The following is a 23,266-nucleotide window of genomic DNA, read 5'->3' as shown; positions in this document are numbered from 1 at the left end:
ACAAATTGCCACAACTACTCAACGCAGCGTCCGATTGCGGTGAAACTGTGCATGCATATTCCCTAGGCTGAGGAAGAAATGCCACTTGACAGTTTTCAAATCAGCCTCATGGTGGCGCTACAACAGACCAAGCCGCGTCTCACACACACACAAAACATGATTATATTACTCATTTTGCCATCACACACAGTACTCCTATCCTCCTGGTGGAGACCTGTGCCCAGAAGGGCACTTTTTCTAGTCATTTATCTAACCCCCCAATCCAGCCTTTGATGCTGAGTGCCAAGCAGGGAGGCATTCGGTCCCATTTTTACAGTCTTTGTTATGACCCGGTTGGGGATCGAACCCCAACCTCCCAGTTTCAGGACGGGCACTCTAACCACAAGCCAAGGCCACTGAGCTGGTAAATACTGAAAAATAAAACTTTCAGTATTCATGTCAATTATCACTGCAAAAATTCAATGTTAATGAACATGCCACATTGAATGTTTCTGCTTTTTCCACCCCAATGTAGTTATGCCAAAACATTACCAATTGATTCCTCCCCACATTTGTGTGTTGTCACTGCTGTTGTATCTTACTGCCAGAGATGAAGATGTAGAGTGGTCACTTCGGAATCGGAGGGTTTTTTGATCCGTGGCTCAATCCCTGGATTCCTCTGGGTTAGTGTTGAAGTGTCTTTGAGCAAGACAGTGGACCCCCAACTGCTCGCGATGAGCAGGTTGGTGCCTTGCATGATTTCCTTCCTCCATGTGCATGAATAGGTGAATGTTATCATGCACATTGTTAAGCACTTTGTATACGGTGCTATATTATAAATGCACAATTTACCATAGCTTTCGGGCTCCCCTCCCTCTGTTGAAACATCCTGGCACTTTTAAAATTCATAGTGACTGTTACTGTTTTTGCCACTCATTTCCACTTATCAAAACTCATGTCTCACTAGGGTTTATGTTGCGCAAGATGACTTATATTAGTGCCTTATTTTGATTTGATAGGGGCCATGTATCGCAAAATGGGGCCTTAACCATCTTATAGCCCAAAGAACTGAAAATATTAACACTATAGCAGTCAAGGATTTTTTTTCTTTTACAATTTAGGCATTTAGCAGACTCTTAATCCAGAGCGATTTACATTAAGCAAGAACGCATGGTAATACATCAACTATAGAGGGTATGCGCATGCTTAAAGTGAATGGCAAATCGAGTGGCAACATGCAAAGTGAGTTTAACATTGTTTAATGCAATCAGATAGGACTTTTCTGTTTGGATGCATGGGTTGTCAACACCAGAAAGTAGTTTTTTGCCACTCAGTAGGCATTCCTGCATAACTTCCGGGTTTGATGTCACGCGCATACCCTCTATAGAAATAGTCAGCAGGGATCATAAGCAAGCTAAGAACCTAACCAAATTTACATTTCTTCTTTATTTAAAAGTGGAATCTTCCTGACGAGAGTTGAAATGGATGTGGTTCTCCATTTTGCTGATTTTAATTATTTTTATGTTAAGGCCCTTGGATTCATGTAACCTCCCCCACCCAGCAGTAGGATTATTTTGGTTTTGTTTGTTAATGATCCTATGGTCACATTTGTGGACAAGGAAAATAATAATGGCCAATGTTATTGGCCGTTAAGTGCTGTACTATACAATCTTTCATAACGAATGCTAGGACAGGATATGATCTGACTTATCATAACGGTAAAGTCTCTAACGGTAATACTGGTGCTTGTCGGAATACATTATATTATAAAGTCCCACCCACATCTTTTCCACTCTTTTTAGACCAAAACTCCACATATTGGTAGGATTTCTATGTGGATCAATTTAAATTTGAGGTGGTGTCATGTCTTGTTTCCCTTCCTGTATAGTAGAGCAGGCTACACAGCGAAATGTCCAAGCCTTGCACCAAGTCATCACAAAACAAAACAATATGGTTTTAATTGCTTTAATCTTATTCAGCACTGAAGCCAGACATACATAAGAGTAAAAAGGGCTCCCGGTGACAATTCTCTAATGTGTCACTGCCCCCTCAAACCTTCAAGTGCCAGATGCAGATTCACCTGATTGGTTATATTTCCTTTTAATTTTATACAGTAAATACACCATATTTACATTAAAATGTGATTTTAGGTCTAGCGATACTGATTATTCATTAAATTAGTCTATTTCTAAATATCAGCATGGAGTAATTAAGCAACACAAATCCATAGAAAATTCCAGCCTTGCAATAATAAGGCTACTGTTACAGTCCTTAATTGATTTCCGAGAGCTTGTCATTCAAAGAATAAGAAATGGAAACATAGGCTACACAGCAAAACAGTGAGTGGTTCCAAATATTCAAGATTCAAGTCTTACATTTTCCTGTCAAACACCTCACATAGGGCTACTGTATTTCAGAAAGAAAATAAATCTATAAAAGTTAAATGAAATAAAATGTGTCTATGACACATGCATGACCATCATCCCCAGCAACACTCAAAGAGCATATTACATCAATTAGATTGTTAGAACATACTGAAATGAGTGTGACATGAACCAATGTCATTCTCAAGATGAGGAAAATAACAGCTCAGTTTAGCCTGAACTTCATTGAAACACACATACAATGCACATCGTTCGCCGCTCCATATACACTGTACAATCTCACACAATGCTTCCTCTCTTGGTGCATGCACAGACAAGTGTGCACAATCTGCATACACAAACATACTGCAGGATTCCAGTTGCCTATGTGGCATTTGCACCAAGGCCCCTTTTGATTAGTCTGTCTCTCTCTCTCCTGGTGCAATCACCTGACACTGCTGTTATTTTTACTTGGCCTCGCGAGAATGCCAACATTCAAATTGAGTAAAAGACTTCCATTGTGATGCATCGGATGTTATTCCCACTCAACGACTGTGCATCCCAAAGATTAGGAAGCTGAAGAACACAGTGACTCCCACCAGGGAGATGGTCGCAGGGGCAGTGAAAAACTGCCTGTAGTTAATACGGAAGTACCAAACTACAGCCAATATCACCACGAAAACAGGCACCACCAGGCTACTGGTGCTAAGAGCTAGACCGGCAGCTCTGATTCCTCCGGAGACCCCGGACCGGACTCCCGAGCCTGCCCCGGATCGAGCATCTTCTTCTGGACTGGCTTCACACAAGGCTTGGGAAATGTGGCAATGGATCACACTGTTGTGCATGACATTTAGGGACACCAGAGTCCTTTTGGGATCCTGGAGCAATTGCCCTCTGTAGATCAACTTTATCAGACTTTCTCGACCTGAAAAGTATTTGCTGGGGGGTGGGGGTGGGGGTGGGGGGGGGGGGAAGAGGCATCAAAATATACACATGGGCTATAATATATTAATTACAGTAAAGTATGCAGATATTTTACTGTATATGTTTACTTCACTAACCTTTTCAGCAGACCCACTGTGTCCTGCGGCTTCAAAAAAGCGAGTTCTTCTGTGTCATTTAGGAACTTCAAACGGACAGTGATGGTAGTGGTACTAGTTGCAGAACTGGGGGACAACGCTGGCATAAACTTTGGGGTCTTTTTGTCCTCATCATCCAGCTCATCCTCCTCCTCATTTTGCTCTTCTCCTTCTTCATCATCATCCTCGTCATTGTCGTCATCGTCATCATCATCAGGATGGTATCTACCAGTGCTCGGTTGTTTGCCCTGTATGTTCAGCAGCAAGTCTGTTTCTGTCTCCCCACTTCCTTCACTTTCCCCTCTCTCAGTAACCGGTTCCCCTTCTTCTGGCTTGTTTTCCTGAGATGGTGTTGGTGTCTGTTGTTCAGGTGTGTCTGAGCTTGGAGGCCCTCCACTATAGTTATTGTGGCCTCCCAGTCCAATGAGAGAGGCATGGGCACCGACAGTGAGGATGGTGCCCAGGATATGGTCTCCCCTATCGGCAACATGCGTAGAGAGCCAAGCCAAAACCATGGCCAAGACGAGGAGCAAGACCCCACCTGCTGCCACCACCTCATCTCCCATCCCGTCCAACATGGTCAGTGCACACACCGCCATATCGATCTTATCATCCTGAAACAGAAAGGACCATGAATAATATAAAAAAGGTAGCAATCAAGCAATTCAAGGTAGCAATACATTCATTACGAAGTTTTAAATGCATTTTAAGGTATGTATGGGAATATGTTTTTGTATTGAGTTGTACTTGAAAATGTACTGTAATTCTGCAAACTGTTAATAAATATTTCAATCAATCAATCAATCAATGCGGTCCAGGCAGCAGGCTAATTATATTCAAGAGAACAATTTTAGGCCTGTAAAGCGTTATTCATAGTCTGGATTTTCGGTAGTGAGCCTTAAGTATGCCTTTGCTGCCTTACCAGCCATAGATCACGGCGAACATAGTTTAAAATGATGTTGCTCTTCTGAGTATGCGTTTAAGCGAGCGCTAGCAAACTAGCCTGCTAACAGAAAAACGACCTTCGTCTGTTTACAACCAATCCTACGAGGCTACGAAAATGTATTTTCGCATAATTTGGTTAGTGTTGCGTCGGATGCAGTCTTCTCATTTGAGCGTTTGTAAGTTGAAATCGTGTAAACGTGCATCGCCTTACCAACTGTGTAATCAAATCATGTTTGGAGATCCACCGCCAATGCTAGTTTAGCAACAGCCCGTTAAAACCACATAAACACAGTCGACGGGGTGACGTCAGCACCGGTGTGTACTGTGTGTACACGACAGAGGGAGCGCTTGTTTAGTGTGAGTTGAGAAGCCGCTGGCGCGTTAAGTAAACAGCAAATACCGGTACAAAATAGATTGATTAAAAAAAACTAACTTGTTCTGGGGACAGCAATTTTTCTGTTTGCTTAGACAAAGCAGTGTTTTATCTGACGGAGGTCTTTTTATTGACTACAAGTTAATTACCGTATATTTATAGTGTGTGTAAATCGGTTTATAAACCAGGTTTTTGTGCCCCCTTTCTTCGGACCTTTCACACCTGACAAGTGACAACATAAACATTCCAAATGGGCCCACGTTTAATTATTTCCTCTTGCAGTATTTGTGAATAATATCAGCTGTCACAGCCTGTCAAGAAACGTGGACCAAATAGTCCACACTGACAGGTTACGGTATATCATAGTGTTGTTACTTGTTCTTCATGACCAGCCAGCCAGCTCAGTATTAGTGGTTGACACCAGACAAGAAATTAGGCTATAGTGAAGAAATACACTCCTTGTCAAATAGTTTCTTTAATGACAAAGATGAAGAAGCCCTGCAGTACAAACAAACAATCATAGAAAAACATTAACTAAAATAAGCAGGCTAATTATCACATGAAAATGTATACAAGCAAACATTTACTCACATAAGAGTGTAAACAAAATAAAGAGGCAAAAACTATACCATAGTTCCATATATAAGCATAACATAAACAAACTTACAGTTATTAGGTGAAGAACTTCCAACCAACACAACATGCATCTCTCAATGTGAACATGAAACTGACAACAAACAAAATGGCTCTCTTCTTCACTCTACATAACAGGTAAGCTAAAGAGATACTACAAGCACAGATAACAGCTATTGGATCAACTTGAAGAACAGGACTGTCAGGACATAATGACATCACTCAGAGATTTATTATATAGAGTTATATAGAGTTTTGGATTAAGCCTGCTCCTGCGTGAACCAGCCAAAAATACTGCTATTTAGTGATACATTTTAAGAATGCTTTACGTAAATGTAGGGGTATGTATATTATTTATTTACTTTGATTATTAGCAATAATACGAACAATACTAAATATTATTATTATTAATTTACATAATTATTTCTGGTGCCAGAGAGAGGCCACAACAGCTACAGTTCTGGTGCAGGCCCAGAACTGTAGTTGTGGTGTGACTTTTACTAAAATCTTCACTAGAACGAAAAAACATCGCATGGATGCACCTGGGAGTGGGACGTATCCTCAGTGATGTATCCCAAGGTCATCTGGGTTTCAGGTCTCGCAGCATCATACCCCCTTACTCAGGTGACCGACTTACATCCCAGTAGCTAGTAGGCTACTACCCTCGATCAGTCCCATTAGGGAAAGACCAGGGCCACACAATCCGTTGCTCCGGAACTACTCTGGTCCAGGTCCAGGACCTGTGCGTTGCGCCAGACTCCCAGCACCAGAAACTCACTAAAATCATGTAGTATCAACAAATCCTTAAACTTGATGAAGGCAGCATGGATCACACAAATTATGAACTTTATTTTAAGAGGCAGAAATATTTGGATGAAAGATTTGCTCAAGATCTAGCAACAGGAAATTAGTACTTAGGCCTATATATAGGAGCATACATAGGCCTATTGGTAGAAAATGCGTTTGAAATCATTTCAGTACTGTGAACATTCCACAGGCTGTATTCATTGGAACGTCCCATCTTTAAAAAGGAGTAAATATTCCCTCAGAGAAGTCGGAATGTCCAATCTGTTGATTGTCACCTTGCATAGCGCCCCTAAGTGTTGCCGTATGGCCAAACGACACAGGTGCTGCAGAGACCGTGGTTGACCACTCATGTTACGAACCAGATCAAAGAAGGACTGGTGTTCCTGAGGATTAGAGAGAAAGAAAGGGTGGTGAAGAGAGATGTGCCACTTTTTCCACTTCAGTATGGTATTTGAACCTCTTTGTATTTATAGCTGCTGAGCACCCACTGTGTAAACAAAAAGGCACCCAGAGGAAGTGCACCTGTTTTTACCTAAGTGTAAATTTAACTCAGAGAGTCCATTTGGACACTCCAGACAATCAGACAATCAGAATTACAAATGGATAAATTAACTTACTGTTATCAAAGCTAGAAATGTATTGAAAGGGAGGGGGAGAGGAGAGGTGATTAACATCATGAAGCTCACCACACAGATCTCAGCTGATTCCATCCATTCACAGGTAGGGACAACAGGATATGAGTTCAGCATGACTTCCACAGTGGCAGGGGAGAGCACACAATGTTTCAGCATCTTTACAGAGGGAAAATTCAATGGCTGCTTTAAACCAAAGATTCAAGACGGTTTTATTTGTTTTATTTGGGGGGGGGGGGGGGGGGGGTTACTGCATATATACAAATATTGTTTCAATAATCATATCATCTTACATTAAACATGAGTTGGCTTTACCTTGGGTGAAGCTGGCTTTGCTCCATAGTTAAGGAGTGAACGTGCTATTGCCTCAGGTTGCTGGTCTGGGTAATCCTCAACCACCTTTATGGGAACATGAAAGAAAAGGTTTTCTACCACCTGTTATTACTGGGAAATCTTTGAGATGCTTTGTTAGCTGTTTGACCCTGTTCATGCCCTAAATGCATTTTATTGATTGCTTGAATACATTATTGACAGTTTGCAAAAGAAGGGTTAGGTTTATATTGAGGTCCTGACTCCTGTGTATTAAATGCATCAAGACGATTCACAATTCAATGAATTCATCACACGATCAATAATATACCATAATATGCTAAATATCATATATACGAGTAGTAATGTACAGTAAACAGTCATTTTGCACCTGCAGTAGACAATCCATGGGTGTGTACCCTGCACAGTTGGCTATGTCTGCCCTGGCTCCATGTTGAAGAAGGAGCATCGCAATACGAGGACTGCAGTTTGCACAGGCATTGTGCAGAGGGGTATGCAGCTTCTTTCCTGCAGTACAGGGGTCTGCGCCGGCATCCAGCAGTATTTGGACCACACGGAGATACCGCCCTGCCTCAGCTGGCCTCTCAGCAGCAGAGCAGGCAGCATTTAGAGGGGTCTCTCCTTCTCGATTCTTAGCTAACACATCTGCGCCATACGACAGGAAAAGCTTCACATGCTCCTCCAGGCCGAGACGACTGGCCACATGCAGAGGCGTGACCTTTGACTCTCTTGTCCTCACATTTACATCTGCCCCAGCTTCCAACAGCAGGTTAGCGCTCCTGGAAGAAAATACACGTTGACGTTGTGAAGTGCCAACACATCAAATACCTGAAACATTTGGCTTCTCCACTTCCAGCAAATTGTTATATTATACCGCCTCATCACCTTGCATGTGCAAACATACCTGGCAATACAAATCATTCTGATTCTGTACTTTATCACTCACTGGAATGACTGGGCTAAGGTGCAGAAGTGAAGGGGTGCACTGCCGTCTGCTGCTAGGAGGTCCGAGTCGGCTCCATGGGAAAGCAGAAGCTGAATACAGACTGCGTGGCCACCTATACATGCATCATGAAGTGCAGTTTTGCCACCAGGGTCATCATCCACCTCTGCCCCACGAAACAGCAGCTCCTCAACACAGCCTGTGTGCCCCCTGCTGGCAGCAAGACGCAAGGCTGATGTTTGATTTATTCTGGAGCTCAGGGTCCACATGCCTGACGGTGGAGCACAAAAGTTGTCAGGGAGGTTTATGTATACTTCTGTATATCTATTATACATTTGAAAACATGTGCCCAAGCCCAGGAAAGGAACATAAAGTCACCAGCTACTACGTCACTGACACGCTGCAACACGCTGCAACACACACTGCAACAACACACTAACACGACACAGCCTTACCCTCCGCGTCGATCCACGGCTATCTCCTCATGTCGCGCCGCACGCCCACAATCAACAACACCCGCGTAAAAACTGTCATTGCACTGACACTACAGCCGCCTCCCGTCCAGACTCACAAACAATATCAATATCAATAATAAACACAAACACGCCACAAGCACCGACACCCCCGCCTAATTTGTTGCCAGGTCTATGAAAACAAGCCCAGAAAAAATGCCATTCAACACGCTACTTACAACTCGCTTACAATTCGCGGACCTGGCAACACTGCATCCTGTTTCCCCATTGGCTACGGTTGCTACAACACGCATTTGCACTGCATCTTGGGAGCAACACAGCTTAATGTAGGGGTCACCGATTGCTGTGCTACATCCCCCTCATGTTCTCACGTTTACTGCCACCTGCTGGACGCAAAGCCAACCTCAGACTGCCGAGGGCTGCGGGGGCGATTTAGAGGGTGAACACACAGCACAGAAACGGATGTTGTGGGCGTCCATCTTATGCTAAATAAATAGCGTCAATGCTAGCGAGCTAAACCATAGCCATCCTTGCTCTAGAAAGCGCTAATGTTTCCATCTAGACCACCGGATAATCAGCAAAGACCTCTGAACATCGCGCGTTGTATCCAAACCATGGAGAGCTCAGTAGATTAGGAGTTATTCAGCTTTTAGTCAGCCTGTATAATGGGAGGTGGACGGCAGGGCGGTTGCGCAATCCGGTCTAGGATCGCTAAAGAAGGAAAGGCCGAGCCAAACTAATAATGAAAAAATAGAAATCAGCGATCCGGTTTGATATCAATAATAAAGCTTATCTGACGGATCAATCCGCCAGGAGCGGAAGGTAATTACATTCCTTATGGCAGTAAGTCTGCACGCACACGCGCGCACGCGCTGCAACACAAAACAGCTGCATACAACGCGTGTCACTGTGGACTAATGTACCTGTGGACTTCTGTCTCGCAACGCGGGGCAACGCAACTCTGGGATGAGCGGGCCGAAGGCCCGCGAAATTCTAGTACACTACAGTTCAGTACGAGAGAGACACACAAAAACACATTACAAAACACAAAAAAAACCCTGCAACATAGATTGCATTATATTTATTGCATTATTATTTGCATTATAGTTATATCAATATCAAAAAACGATTCAATTGCATTAATTCACATTTCAGTTACATCAATATCAATATAAAACAGATTTATATAAAATAAATAACTTTATTTTATATTTATTTAACTATGGCCATCTGCATTCCAGTAAACCTCTGTACTTTTTTCTTAAAGGAATATTTTTTTTATTAGATGAATGTCACGTGCTAAATTATTCTAATAAACTATAACTCTATAAATTACTGTTTATTTGTATTTATTTATTTTCATTGAGTTTGTCTTTGAACTAGGTACAACAATATGATCATTAACAGCATGTGTTGTATTGTGATCTAGTCTAGTATAGCCTACATATAGTACTTATTATTTAAAAATAATAATAACAGTCCTATGAAACTAACAATATACAGTATGTATACAGTATGTGTAATGCAGGATCCTATTCCTATCACGCTTCATAACTCACCCATCTCAGGGGTCCACAACATCTCCTCCTGCACCGTCTCCATCAATGCATTGACCATAGTCGGGTCCTTTAAAATGGTATACACTCCATTCATGTCCCCACACATAAATGTGTTGTGCACAGCTGTGTCTCTGCAATGAACTGGATCTGGAGGAGACCTGACTTCCTGGAGTGGCCTGCGAGGAGGCCTGGGTGCTGGGGCCAGAGGGGCCCTGGTCATGGACCTTCTATGAGCCAAAGCCTGCCTTGCATCTTGCCAATCCTGAAACTCCTGCTCCAATCTCAGGGAGCGTAGCGATGTAGATTTGAAGGGAAAGGTGTCCTTTGACATGACATATATTGAGGTTCTGGAAGTGTTCTGGTCAGTAAAAGTCAAAACAGTTTGCTTAAAAAAAAATAAAAAGATTAAAAATATAAATAATAATAATTGTTATAATGGCAGATGATTGAGGCAGAGAGAAGGTAAGGTTTGGGTAAGGAAGTTATGATGTATTTTACATACAGAAGCAACAGTCTACACTACAGAATACTTCAGAAGAGGTATATAGTGTAGAATGCAGGTACAAAATAACTGAGAGAATAGCTTGCCCTTTTTACTCACCCTAGTGTGAAAATCGTTTTCACAAGGCTGTAGAGGTCAAATATAAACATGAAAATGTTCAAGTTTCATTCTTGAATTACATATTTCGATATATATGTGCATTAAGAAGACGCCCTTTAAAAAGTGAGGACAACGCTACAAGATTGTTGTCCAGCACTGGTTATTAATAGATGAGAATGCAAACTGATACTCTATTGCAGTCTTTACTGTCTTGCCTAAAGATGGTCACTAGGCGGCAGTAGTATCAAGGAGGTATATCATCGGATCTCTTTATACACCTTTTCTTTTATTACCCAATATCAATGGAATCGAGCATGTAAATTATGTACACACTGATCTAATTATATTTCCATGTGTTCAAATTTTTTTTTTTACATTTTATTTAGCAAATTACCATTCCGGATGTAGCCCGCTCCGCTCAAGCACGCCAGAGCCTTAAGCCAAATTCCAATACCGCAACTTTCACACTCGCTCACTCCCCTCGCGTCCTCCACTCGCTCCTCGGCTCCGCCCCCAGCGAGGAGGAGTGGAGGAGGAGAGGATTCAATGCGAGGACAGAGTGGTGGAGTGGATTTGCCTCTAGAATCGGAATGTACTCCGCTGTCATTTCAAAGCGACGGCACATTCCGCGATCACTTATGACGTGAATCAATTCAATTCAATTCAAAGGGCTTTATTGGCATGGGAAAACATACGTTTACATTGCCAAAGCAAAAGTGGTGGAACAATAGTGTCACACAGCTGGATCACTGGAACTCTGAACCCAGAGCCATACAGTCTACAGAATAGACAATTCATTTTTGTGCATGTAACCGAGGCCAATGTGTATGTATTGGTAACATGTGCAACAAGGCTATTTATTCCTGAAATAGTGAATAAGCCAGGATGCGCACACTTTTATATTATATGATTGTGAATGTGAAGGGAATTCCTGACCTGCCCGCAGCCCGCGTTCCTTTTTGCTCGTATAAATACCCCCCCCCCCCCCTCCCCTCCTCGGACAGTCCCTCCTCCGACAGTCTTTGCAAATAACGGACACTATAACAGGAATTATTATAGGTAGTCTCTCTGACTTACATATTCAGTTCAGTCCACATATAAATAAATACATATTTGTCACCGTCATTCATAGCAGTCTGTGCATTCAGGCATGCACAGAGAGAAATTAACTATAGCTTTTGAGGTGCGCACAATATAGCCTACTTTTATTATGCTTATATCACACAACGCAATAAAGCCAGTGGCTTGTTGTGGTCCTTTCACTTTCACATAGGCTATACATAGGCTACTGTATCATTCTGAAGCTCTGCTCTATTAATTCAGCGAAAATGTGTCTCTTCAACAAACAGCAAAGCTTTTTAGTTTAATGTGTGTGCGTGCATGTGTGTGTTGGGTCAGCGACAGCGTCTCATCAGCCGCAGCGGCCGGCAGCTAGTGGATGGGGGGGGGGTGCATAGTATCGGGTTTCAAGCAGTGTTTTCTGTGCCACATGTGGAGGAAGCGGACTTATGTCACTGGAGAAGGAAAAAAACATGTACACGTGATGCGGAAATCCGCAGCGAGGAGACAACATACCCCACCGAGCCTGCACCTGATGTACACTCGCTCTATGCGGTCTCGGAGAGCCCACTCGGCTCCTCCACTCGACTCCACTCTCCTCCTCGATGGAGCACTTTAACAATCGGAACGTTAACCATTTCCGGGTCAAGCTGGAATGACCCCGAGTGATCGAGTGGGAGTGAGCGAGTGGCCGAGATTTTGGGTATTGGAATTTGGCTTTAGAAAAGACATGGCTCTGAAGCACGCCAAGTAAACATTGCATACGTAAGCACGTTGGTTAGTTGCTTGAACGTAGCAGCGCCAAGCTGAACTGAAGCTGCACAGCAGTGCACAGTGCACACACGACTTTTCAACTATAAACAGACGATCAAGATAGGATATTCCGCAGTTATTTCTGTTTAAAGTAGCACGACGAGAGACAGTGGAATATAGTTCTATATCGTCGTTAAATGATAATAATGGTGATGTCTTACTTTGGATAATTGTGTTCCTGTCAGTAGTGATCTGATAAGTTTGGTCGGGATCTTAGCAGCGATGGTAAGTTCAGCTAATGGCAAACTAGCATTACCGAAAATATAGTCCTGTCCGACCCTTGTTGTTCAATCGTTGCTGAAGTAAGCGGTGTTTGTTTTCATAATCTACGTGTATTTTGTTTGAATTATACATAATTTAAAGCCATGATTATTTGTTGCAGGCCTGCAAATTTAATGGATTATTCAGCATTGGAGACGACTTTGATGAGGTGAGGCGACCAAATCACACCTGATTGCAATAAGGGCATTATTTACAAGGGGGGGGGGGGGGGGGTCTGGGGGTCCTCAGTGTCACCATAGAGTTAAACGGTCCTGCCCCAGAAACCTTAACAGAGTAGACGCAATTTCTTGTGTTCTGGAGGTGAATTTTGGGAGTTTGATACTTTTATCAGTCTTGCTTTACTCTATCATTGGAAAATGATTGGTACAGTCAGAAATGTAAGACCCATCTTTAAAAATAACCAAGCCTCTCTGTATGCTTGCATGTACTGCCCACTGTGCCCCAGGCACAGATACTTTTTAGTAGATGTAAGTTCCTGTGTTCTGGTGAATTTGGGGACTTTCATAACAAATCCACGATAAATGACAATGCAGCAGTCCTGCAGAAGATGTGGTGACTCATTAGACTCATGCAGGATCCAGGGGTATTGTCAGCCCTTAGTATGTAGCGATAATTGATTATAGGTTCGGTTCTGTACTTTATTTTGTCTCCCTTGTCTTGGTCACAACAAGACCCACACTGCAGCATACATAATACATTACAAGACAGTACAGTGACTAGTACAGCATATCAATAAAACAGCCATGTTCTCTCTCTTTTGCTGTGTGTGTGCATGTGTGTTTGGTAGGACCTGCTTGGGACAGACTGGGATCTTCCAACAGTGTTTCGACCTGCCAGTGTGGCAGCTGCTGTGCAGAGTAATAAAAGCCTGTGTACCGAGGCTACAGCTGCTGTAACATCATCTACTCTGCGTGCGTCCTCTGCTCCTCACAGTGGACTGAAGGGGATTTCCCTCAAGCAAACTGGAGGAACATCAGCCACCATCCATAATGCAACTGAATCACAGAGCAGCACACAGACTGCTATTGCACAGACAGTTTCCCCATGTTTGAGACCGCTATCCACTGTCCAGCAGCAATTCACAGCTTCCTCCCATAACTCTCATCAGCAGCCCATACAAGGTACTTCTCAGATTCACATCAACACTAACGGGCCACAGAATACTTTGTTGCCACAGGATGATTTTGATGATTGGGATCAAGTTGATCTGGCAGACCTGGATGAGCGGGATCCCCAGATGGGGGTTGGGACCCATATCCCACAGTCTGTTCAAACCTCTGCGCCAATGGCGACAACTGTATCTTCAGCCAAAAAGCTGCGGCCCTCAAACTGTGGAAGGACACAAAGTGTACCCAGCGGGGCTTTGAGAAAGCACAATACTCCCTCCAATCAGACATCTAGTTGTAACAAACCACGTACCACATTATCCTCTGTACCCTTCCCATCTCCAGGTCAACGTCCTGCCTTCTTCCAGCTCCCTCCCCAAAGCCCTGCTGTTTTCTCTGCCCCCTCCCCCAGACCAGTTAGAGGGCCCTGCCAGTCACAGAGACTGTGGGAAACACCTGGACGTTCCCAACAAGGGCGCAGCATGTTTGAGCCTATTTCTCCAGCACCATCTGCCTTGTCTTCACCTGGTCTCACACCTCGGCACACCCCTGTTCTTACCAACCATCTGGTCCAGTTGGTATCTGCTGCCAATAAAATTCCCAAGAGAAGGCCACGCTCCGACCCTAACCGCCCCAAGACTCGGCGGTTCCCTGGCCCAGCTGGACTCCTGCCACAGCAGGTTAGTTTAATCTACACATGCTGGGCTCAGTCAGTAATGACAACTGGATTTCAAATCAATTGCATTTTGTGTTCCATTTAAATGGACAGCATTTGCTGCTTTGCAGACCATAAAAAAGCCCTATATAGCAATTTAGTTAACTACAATTCCACATCAGTCTTTAAATATTGATAAAATATGTATCACTAAAACGGTCTTCCTGTCGATCATTTCACTTCCTGTCGATCATTTAACGTCTCTCCGAGCCTCCCCTTCAATGCTCTGTTGCCTCCGAGTCCTTAGGGATGTGTATCATAAAGTTTGTCTGACATTCATTCACCCATTCATACATTCACACACATCAGCCATGAAAGACACAGTCTGCTCATCGGGGTCCACTCATAATTATGGCATGATAACATGATTCTGACCGTTAGGTTAGTGTGAGGATAGGGATAGGGTTGGGTTTAATTGGGCCAGTTGGACCGATGAGATGTCGGAATAATGACTTGGAACTAGGGATGTCCCGATCACGTTTTTTTTGCTCCCAATCCGATTCCGATCATTTGATTTTGAGTATCTGATACCGATTCTTCCCGATTTTATAGAACACGTGTATGCCACATCACAATAGTACAATATCACAGATAATATTCAGTCTAATATGATATGGATATAATATTGATGCTAGGGATGTCCCAATCACGTTTTTGGCTCCCGATCCGATTCCGATCATTTGAAAATGATGTGATCGGCCCCGATTTCCAATCACCCGATCCGATCGGGACAACCCTACTTGGAACCCTGCTCATCAGGAGCAAATTGAAGTGATGTTCGTTGGCTTCTGCTGTTTATAATATATTTTACTCCTTCAGTGAATATACAATATGTATTGTATAGTGAGTGCCCTGTGCCCACACAAACATTATGGTACTGCTCTGGTACTATTAGTTATTTTATTATCATTCATAATTTGTTTTTTACATTTTTACATTTATAGTCCCACTGTAGAAGCTATAGCAGCTAAATGGCAGATATACAAGCTGAGCAGCATGGCACAAAGTCCATGCTGCTCAGCTTGTATATCTGCTATTTTTAAATAACCAACTCAAAAAGTCGATTTCAATTGGTTAAATTTTGAAATACGTACTTTTGTTTGTTTATGCATTTATAACACTTCCATTCCATATATTAACGTGTTCTCTCTGTATTGCAGTCCCTTGGGCAGAGCCTTGATGATATAGTGGTGTCTATTCCTCAGACACCAGCCCATGGTGCTGTGGCTCGACTACCAAGCCAGGTGAGGTCACTGAGAAGACGGTGACGGAGAAGACACACAAAATGCATTTAAGTCCCCCATTTAAGTATTCCAGCTGTTTGTTTCCCTGTAACAACCCACTATAGTGCTATACATTCCAGAGGCATTATACTGTAGACTATTTAAAAGGTTCTAAGTATGCCACTCTTTTCTGAGATATTTGGTGCAAGCGCAGCCTATAACATGGCAACGTATTCTCACTCATGCTCATCCTCAGTCATGCCATTTATGAGAAACATGCTCTTTAGTCCAGAACTGTAAGTTAATCAGCAGGCAAGGCCTAAAATGGATGGCTGACCTTGCCAACTGGTGGCATCCAAATAAAAAAAATCTGAAATGTTATTGTACCACCAAATCAGACACAAACAACTGACCTTACAAGCCAGGAACGGTGCAAGCAGTTAACTTGTGAAGTCATAGCAGTTCAGAATGTAATGTTCTTGTGGTTTTAATTGACAGAGTCTTAGCTCACAGTCTGAGGAGGAGGAATTCAGCAGTGGTCCCTGGGCAATGATGAAGGGAGAAATGGGATTGGATGAAAGGAATCCTTCGTGTTTCCTACATTCCTATAGTGTGGTCATGGTGCTTCGCAAGGTAATCTTCACCGGTTTTGTTCAATTGGAGTTGAACATTCTACCAACACCCACCCACAACATTCTACCAACACCCACCCACCGAGGGGACTTTCTTGGCGGGATGTGTATTCTTAACCCATTTAGGCCTGACCTCAAAATTTTAAACAAATCTTGTAAATCCTCCAGTTTTCTTTACGATTTTTCAAAAATAGCAGACCTACAAGCTCGTAGCGCGCCACTCGGTGGCGCGCTATGAGCTTGTAGATCTGCTATTTTTCAATAGCTAAATTATAACATAATGTTTAAAACACCAAAAGGGGTTCCCGCCCAAAATGGGTTAAGGGCGACACATACTCCAGTTTTGTGTTGACTACAACTGATTCATCATTATTTTATTTCTGGCGTCAGATACGCTAAAACCCATGTCTCCGAGCAACGCAGTTTTTGGTTTCACATTGGATATTTCCTTGTATGGAGCGTGGAACAACGTAATTGGGGTGCACTGGAATGTGCATTTGATTTACGCATAGGTCTGATTTATCATCTGATTGACTGATTGTGAATGTGATACACCTGTGATGCGCACAAATATATATATACAGCCTTTTGTTAACCCATTTTGACCTGGGTTAAAACCTATGTTTCTATGACATTTTCATGTCAATGACCCCCAGAATTATATGTAATTGGCCGCTGACCCCCATCTGAAAATATGTTGTTCCAGGGAGGGACCCCCCCAGAAGCAAAGATTTGAGTTAAAAACGTTCGCTCTGAAAGAATATATATTCAAAGGTTTGCGCCACATTTTCACAATTTAAAAAAAATAGCAGACCTAGCTCGTAGCGCGGCACCGAGTGAGCTTGTAGATCTGCTATTTTTCAATAGCTAAAGCATAACATAATGTTTAAAACACCAAAAGGGGTTCCCGCCCAAAATGGATTAATCACACGTTGTCCTATAGTATACATTGAAATCTACACTAAAATATAGTAGGATTACTAGGAAATAAGCAGCTTTGTGAATGATGCCCAATGTTCTTTATACTGTAAGTATATATTATGTATAATGATGAGGTGAAAAGATGACAATGCGTACAGTATTAGAACAGCTGCTGGTTCTATCATTGGCATGCTTTATGCATGCAAGCCAAATTTCTTTATTCATTTGCTATCATCATCCTAGCTAACTTTTCCCCATGAAGGCTCTCTTCCAAGTTTTTATGAACCTCCCCTCTCCCATAAAACAAATACGAATATGCAAACTAGTCTCGTGGACTGTGGAACTTATTATGATTTAAAACAATAAAGTGAGGCAACATTATTCAATTAGATTATTAAAAATAAGGTAATTCCTTGATTAATAAATGACAATGTTCATGTAAAACAATGGTTATGTTTAGGTAATTTTCCGTCTCAGGCTCCTCCTGCAGTTCATTTGCACTGTCTACCATCTTAACATGGCACAGCCGGCAGTCGCTTCGTGTGAATTATTGATGACTGTTTAATTGATGAGCATCGATCAGTGGCAGTTGTAACTTGTTGAGAGCACTCCAGTATGGTGGTTTTATTGTCAACTAATTTCATTGGTTTCTTTTTTACTGTCATTTATTTGTTTTTTTCATCTTGCCTCTACCCAAGGCTGCCCTGAAACAACTACCAAAAAATAAGGTACCCAACATGGCTGTCATACTAAAGAGCATCCTTCACACCCACGCTGACGCCAAGGCTGTGTTTAAAGACCCAACAGGTAGTTAAACAAAGGCACACGACACACACACACACACACACACACACACACACACACAACATGCATAAATGAGGGTTAAAGGGTTAGTTCAGATTTTTGGACCTAAAGCTGTAGGAAATACTTGCCATTTATATAGCCATTGCAAAGGTATTAATTGATTGCCTGAGTTCTGGTATGGTTTTGGTGAATATTAAGTAGTTCCGGTCATTTATTGGGGGCGACGCATAAAAAATGTTAGTTTTCTTGGATTAACTTCATTTTAATGTGTGACCCCCAGAACCAACCAGAACTCCCACCATGAAACTCGGGGAATGAATACCTTTGCAACCACTGTATTAATGGCAAGTATTTCCTACAGCTTTATGTCAAAAAATCTGAACTAAACCTTTAACACTTCACTACTAGCACTTCACTACTACTAGGCACGTGCCACATGGCGTAGCCACTGAACTTAAAATAAATTTGTAATGATGGAAGGTAATTTCAAATAGGCTTCTTGTGCTCGAAGTGGGAAACTTTCACCATGTGACTCATTACGCTGTTATTAATGGCAAATTTCAAGATGGCAGTGCATAGATGACAATGTTTTTTGTTTGGAGAGGACTTTGCTCTTATGTTTCTGTGTGTATCCAAAGGAGAAATTCAGGGAACAGTGCACAGGCACCTCCTCGAGGAAAGGCTGGGTGAGCTCAAGGCTGGAGCTGTCCTGCTGCTCAAACAAGTAAGAGTACTCAAGACAATTCAAATGCTTTTAATTCGCTTTTTTTGTTACGCTGATTAATGCAGTACTCTTGGTTATTGAAATGGTCAGGTAAACACTGTTGACACATTGTCTGCTAAAAACGTATATAAAAGTTTTTTTAGCCATCTGTTGTCTGCGATTGACGTGTATATATATATACGTTTTCATATTGCTTTATATGGATCTGAAACGGCACCGCTAAAACCCTACTTTTTGGCCTGAGCCGGTTGATAGGCAACGCCTGGCTCACCACGGCACACACGAACATGCGTAGACTACTGTTATAATTAGGATCTTCTAATGCACACAATGTAGCTGCAAGTTACGATGAGGGACCTGACAAATGAAACATGTTATTATTTCCATAATCACACTAATGCTATGCAGTATGCATGTTAACACTTCAATCAAATCATGGCCTTCATCAGACCTGATGAAGGCCAACTGGCCAAAATGTTGTACCATGTAATTCTTTCTGCGTTTTAAAGGAAACTAAACACTTAGAAGCAATGCTGTTGTGCAGATGTTTATTCTTTTGAGCATAACATTATTCCCAGTAATCAGTGTGTTAGTGACTGTGCATATTAATACCCATGCACCCCATCCCTTGAAATCTACACTGTGACTGAGATACAGGGGGTATACAATATGTCATTTGTGCTGTGTTCTGAACTCAAACCTGTCTGTTTTGCTGTGTGGACAGGTGGGTGTGTTCTCCCCTTCCCATCGTAACCATTACTTGAATGTCACTCCCAACAACTTGCTGAGGCTCTACCCCCCTGATGGAGTCTGTCTCTCCTCCGCTCCGCTCTCCCCACCAGCACTGGTGAGTCTCATTCTCATATTGTCCTATTATATGCTTCTTATTGGGATAAGTACATGGCAATATAATGTACAGTATGTATACTCTACTGTAAACCACTTTGTATTTTCTAATTTGTGTGATATTGAGAGACATGGCCAAAGTATCTTTGGAAGCGGTTGAGAACCCCTACTAGAGGGGGGATATTGCCTTTATCTAATTATTAGTAGCATCTGTCATTGATTATATATTATCCTCCTGGTTGCATGCATGGCTTTATATCCAAAATGTTGGAGTGTAATGAAAAGTCAGCGTAACTGAGTATTCGGTTTTGTTTTCAGATAACTTCAGATACCACAATATAATGCTTGTATATATCGTAATACAAATTTAGATCAATCCATTATAACAATAGTTCTGTATTCTGAATACATTCCAGCCTCCAGGCAGTTTTTCCACATATTCACAAATCACGATACAAGTCATGTACATGATGAAATGTTGTCGTCTCATGCTGTCGGCTGTCTCCTAACAATGGATGGCATTTCTATTTAGGAGCCTGTGTTGCCATCGCCTACCCGTTTTCCCAGCATCCCCGGGGAGCCCGTGTCTAGGATGCAGCTGGTGTTTGATGAGGAGGAGAACGGAGAGGCGGGTCAGGGACCACAGGTCCCAGCAGGCTCCAGAGATGAGTCCAGTGAGCCTCACCTAGGGCGTGTTGATGACACATCACTGCAGGACCCTGCCTGGGGTGCAGGTGGGGTATTTCACACTTGACAGTACTTATGGAGAGGAGGGAGGGAGAGACGGCAGGAAAAGAGGTAGAGAGAGATAGGGACAGGGAGGGAGACGATGCTTTTAACCACTATTGAAACTTAAGCTGTTGAAAAATAGCAGATCTACAAGCCCATAGCGATACGAGCTTTTAGATCTGCAACTTTTTTGAAAAATCATGAAAATGTGGCACAAATCTTTGACTATATATTCTTTCACGGTGAATGTTTTTTTTTAATGTTTTATGTTAAATGGCTTTCGCCTTTATTTTATATTTTTTTATGGAGGGACAGACAGTATGCTGACAGGAAATGGGGAGAGAGATGGGGGGGGTGACATGCAGTAAATGCCGTCGGGATTGGGAGTCGAAGCCGATTACCAGCCATGGTGCCTGGACCCAGGGCACAGGCCCACAGTGAATGTTTTTAACTCGTATCTTTGCATCTGGGGGGTCCCTGGAACAACATATTCTGGAGGTCCTTGACATGAAAACATTTGAGCACCAGTGCACCACTGATACGTTTTTCAGAAAACTGTCAGGATTTGAAAGACATTTTGTAGAATCTGGTCTCAGGTCTTAATGGGATATACTGTAACCAATGTCTGGTGTGTGCCCTTTGTTTTTGTTCTGCAGATGATGACTTGGATGAACTCCTGGGAGAGTTACCAGAGGAAACCCTGCTGCTTTGAAATTCACTTGACACAATTTCTTAAGTTCTTTATAGTCCTCCGCTGCTTTGTCTGTTATGATAGATTATGGATATCCCTTTGTTTTCTTAAGACTGCTGTCTCCTCATAGTAGTGCTACAGTATGAACTCATGACATTGTAAAATCAATACACTGTAAAATGCCTATTTTCAGTTTTCATCTATAAAAGCTGGGAATGTGTCCAGGTGAAAAAGGTTTGGAGTCTGCATTCTCAGGGAATGGTCACCATAACAATGAAAATATGATGATCACATGTTTTCTAGTAAGATTCAGTCATTTACACTTGCTCAGCAATTAAACAGCCTGTCTTATTGCTCAGATTTTCACTTCTACTCTGTTGATAGTGCAGGAATTCAGCAACATGGATGGACTAATTATGAAGTAATAACCTTTTATATAGTATTATAAAACCCTTTCTTTGAAAAGGTACTAAACCAAAAATGTATATTATATCACCATAAATGTGATATATGCCCAAACAAGTGGTATGAGCATAGTAGAAAAGGGGAGCTTCAGACCACTGTGTGCTTGTGTGGCTGAGAACCGCAAATAGTCTACACTCTACAGCACTGGTTACCAAACACTGCGTTGGGATCCTTTTGTGGGTCGCGGACACAAAAAAGCTAAAATCTTCATGTTGATAACAAAATACAATGATGTTTTCAGTAATGCCATGAAGAAATATAATTCCATAAATTAGAAAAATGTTTAAGAAGTAGTGAAAATGGCAAAATAGCACACAAGCTCACAACGTGGTGCAAAGCGATGTGTTGTGAGTTTGTATATCTGCTATTTTCACTAGTCAAACTTTGGGTCCCGGGCAAATGTCCAATTTATCTTTTGGGTCTTCAGCTAACAAGTTTGGGAACCACTGCAGACACTTCAGTTTCCACTCCTCCCTCCGTTATCCCCCCTCACTAAAAGAAAGTCCTACAAATGAGTGCTTCTCAGGGTCCTTGCCGCTTGGGGAGTTACCAGGGGGGCCCCTGGGGGTCCCCAGCTAAAGGATTACTAACTCTTGAGAGTGTTCAAATGGACCCATTGATCCATCCATTGGTTCCATTTGTACACCCAAGAGTTATCTGGGGGTTTGTTTTATTGATACTAGTCAGAAATGAAAACAGCATGTGGTACAGTATTAAAGACCTTAAAGCTAAAGGGATAAAACAAAACACTTGTTTGCATTGTGGTCCTATGTATGAAAAAGGGTCCTTGAAATGAAGACTTGAGAATTACTGCTATACATTCATCCATCATTCATATTTGCTGCATGTAATTGCTTTTGCAGTTCCAATGGGCCCACATGGGTCTGTGTAACCCTGTGTGACCGTTACGGATCCATTTGGTTACATTTGTACAGTTAAAGGTGAAGTGTAATTTGTAAAGTGTTGCATATCTATATTCTAGTTTTCTGTAATCTCTCAAGACAGATTCAGACCCCCCTTTTTTTGCTGATGGGTTCCCATATTCTTGAGTAACAGGTATTCCTGTCTCCATTGCTTTAGTAAACAGAAAATATATTTTCATGTTACAGTACCAGTTTTATCCAGTTAGGACGGAGTCACGGAGAGATGAATCATTTAGGAATCAGGATACAGAATAATCAAGTGCAAATTGGAGTTGGAGGTGTTGACAAAGAAGTGAGCATACAAAACTGGAACTGTCTGGAGAACTATAAAACTAGCATTTTCCAGCCTTTTGGCTACTCATTTCTGAGGATAAAAAGCTATATAATAAACTCAAGCTGACAAAAGGGTACTAAAAGGGGCTAAAATTGGCAACCCACCTGAAAATGTAGCCAGTGCCTACTACAGTATTTTATGTTTGTTAAAGAGCTCAGCTGAAGAGATGGAGACCCCTGTTATCAAACAAACACTATGCTATGGCAATTATTACTCTCAGAATATATAGCTTTACAATTTTTAACAAAAAACGTTTAGTTTTAACACAAAAAGGGGAAAAAT

The 23,266-nt window shown here is 42.1% G+C and overlaps 3 protein-coding genes across 5 annotated transcripts; 1 reads left to right on the top strand and 2 right to left on the bottom strand.

The window, feature by feature from the left end:
- Positions 1-1,930: 1,930 nt before the first annotated feature.
- tmub2 (transmembrane and ubiquitin-like domain containing 2) lies at positions 1,931-4,734 on the bottom strand. The gene is made up of 3 exons (XM_079519444.1): positions 4,578-4,734; positions 3,404-4,035; positions 1,931-3,281 (listed from the first exon to the last, which is right to left on the bottom strand). The coding sequence occupies exons 2-3, from the start codon at positions 4,018-4,020 to the stop codon at positions 2,888-2,890; spliced, it is 1,011 nt and encodes a 336-aa protein (XP_079375570.1). The 5' UTR covers positions 4,021-4,035; positions 4,578-4,734; the 3' UTR covers positions 1,931-2,887.
- A 1,520-nt stretch (positions 4,735-6,254) lies between these two features.
- asb16 (ankyrin repeat and SOCS box containing 16) lies at positions 6,255-10,865 on the bottom strand. 3 transcript variants are annotated; one of them, XM_079520353.1, is made up of 7 exons: positions 10,718-10,865; positions 10,117-10,501; positions 8,088-8,355; positions 7,512-7,920; positions 7,127-7,210; positions 6,866-6,970; positions 6,255-6,562 (listed from the first exon to the last, which is right to left on the bottom strand). In XM_079520353.1, the coding sequence occupies exons 2-7, from the start codon at positions 10,445-10,447 to the stop codon at positions 6,377-6,379; spliced, it is 1,383 nt and encodes a 460-aa protein (XP_079376479.1). In that variant the 5' UTR covers positions 10,448-10,501; positions 10,718-10,865; the 3' UTR covers positions 6,255-6,376. The 3 variants fall into 3 exon arrangements, with proteins under 3 accessions (XP_079376479.1, XP_079376481.1, XP_079376480.1); XM_079520355.1 differs by having other exon boundaries at positions 10,117-10,438; XM_079520354.1 differs by lacking the exon at positions 10,718-10,865 and having other exon boundaries at positions 10,117-10,565.
- Positions 10,866-12,413: 1,548 nt separating this feature from the next.
- hrob (homologous recombination factor with OB-fold) lies at positions 12,414-21,908 on the top strand. The gene is made up of 10 exons (XM_079519448.1): positions 12,414-12,814; positions 12,972-13,019; positions 13,659-14,657; positions 15,853-15,936; positions 16,414-16,548; positions 18,167-18,275; positions 18,911-18,996; positions 19,721-19,843; positions 20,375-20,576; positions 21,228-21,908. The coding sequence occupies exons 1-10, from the start codon at positions 12,812-12,814 to the stop codon at positions 21,281-21,283; spliced, it is 1,845 nt and encodes a 614-aa protein (XP_079375574.1). The 5' UTR covers positions 12,414-12,811; the 3' UTR covers positions 21,284-21,908.
- Positions 21,909-23,266: the final 1,358 nt, after the last annotated feature.

The sequence above is a fragment of the Electrona antarctica genome (assembly GCF_951216825.1).
Source record: "Electrona antarctica genome assembly, chromosome: 14".
NCBI lineage: Eukaryota > Metazoa > Chordata > Actinopteri > Myctophiformes > Myctophidae > Electrona > Electrona antarctica.
The sequence above is the reverse complement of the archived record's forward strand: the minus strand, read 5'-3'. Positions and strand labels throughout refer to the sequence as shown.

What these genes read in the sequence shown, in the direction of transcription:
- tmub2 (XM_079519444.1), bottom strand. Translation starts at nt 4,020, where the DNA reads ATGGCGGTGTGTGCACTGACCATGTTGGACGGGATGGGAGATGAGGTG. An exon ending in ACAGTGGGTCTGCTGAAAAG is followed by an intron (nt 3,282 to 3,403) that starts GTTAGTGAAGTA and finishes CCCACCCCCCAG; the next exon opens with CAAATACTTTTCAGGTCGAG.
- asb16 (XM_079520353.1), bottom strand. Translation starts at nt 10,447, where the DNA reads ATGTCAAAGGACACCTTTCCCTTCAAATCTACATCGCTACGCTCCCTG. An exon ending in GTTGTGGACCCCTGAGATGG is followed by an intron (nt 8,356 to 10,116) that starts GTGAGTTATGAA and finishes CTCCACCGTCAG; the next exon opens with GCATGTGGACCCTGAGCTCC. An exon ending in AATCAGCTGAGATCTGTGTG is followed by an intron (nt 6,563 to 6,865) that starts GTGAGCTTCATG and finishes TCTAATCCTCAG; the next exon opens with GAACACCAGTCCTTCTTTGA.
- hrob (XM_079519448.1), top strand. An exon ending in TTGGAGACGACTTTGATGAG is followed by an intron (nt 13,020 to 13,658) that starts GTGAGGCGACCA and finishes TGTGTTTGGTAG; the next exon opens with GACCTGCTTGGGACAGACTG. An exon ending in CTGGACTCCTGCCACAGCAG is followed by an intron (nt 14,658 to 15,852) that starts GTTAGTTTAATC and finishes TCTGTATTGCAG; the next exon opens with TCCCTTGGGCAGAGCCTTGA.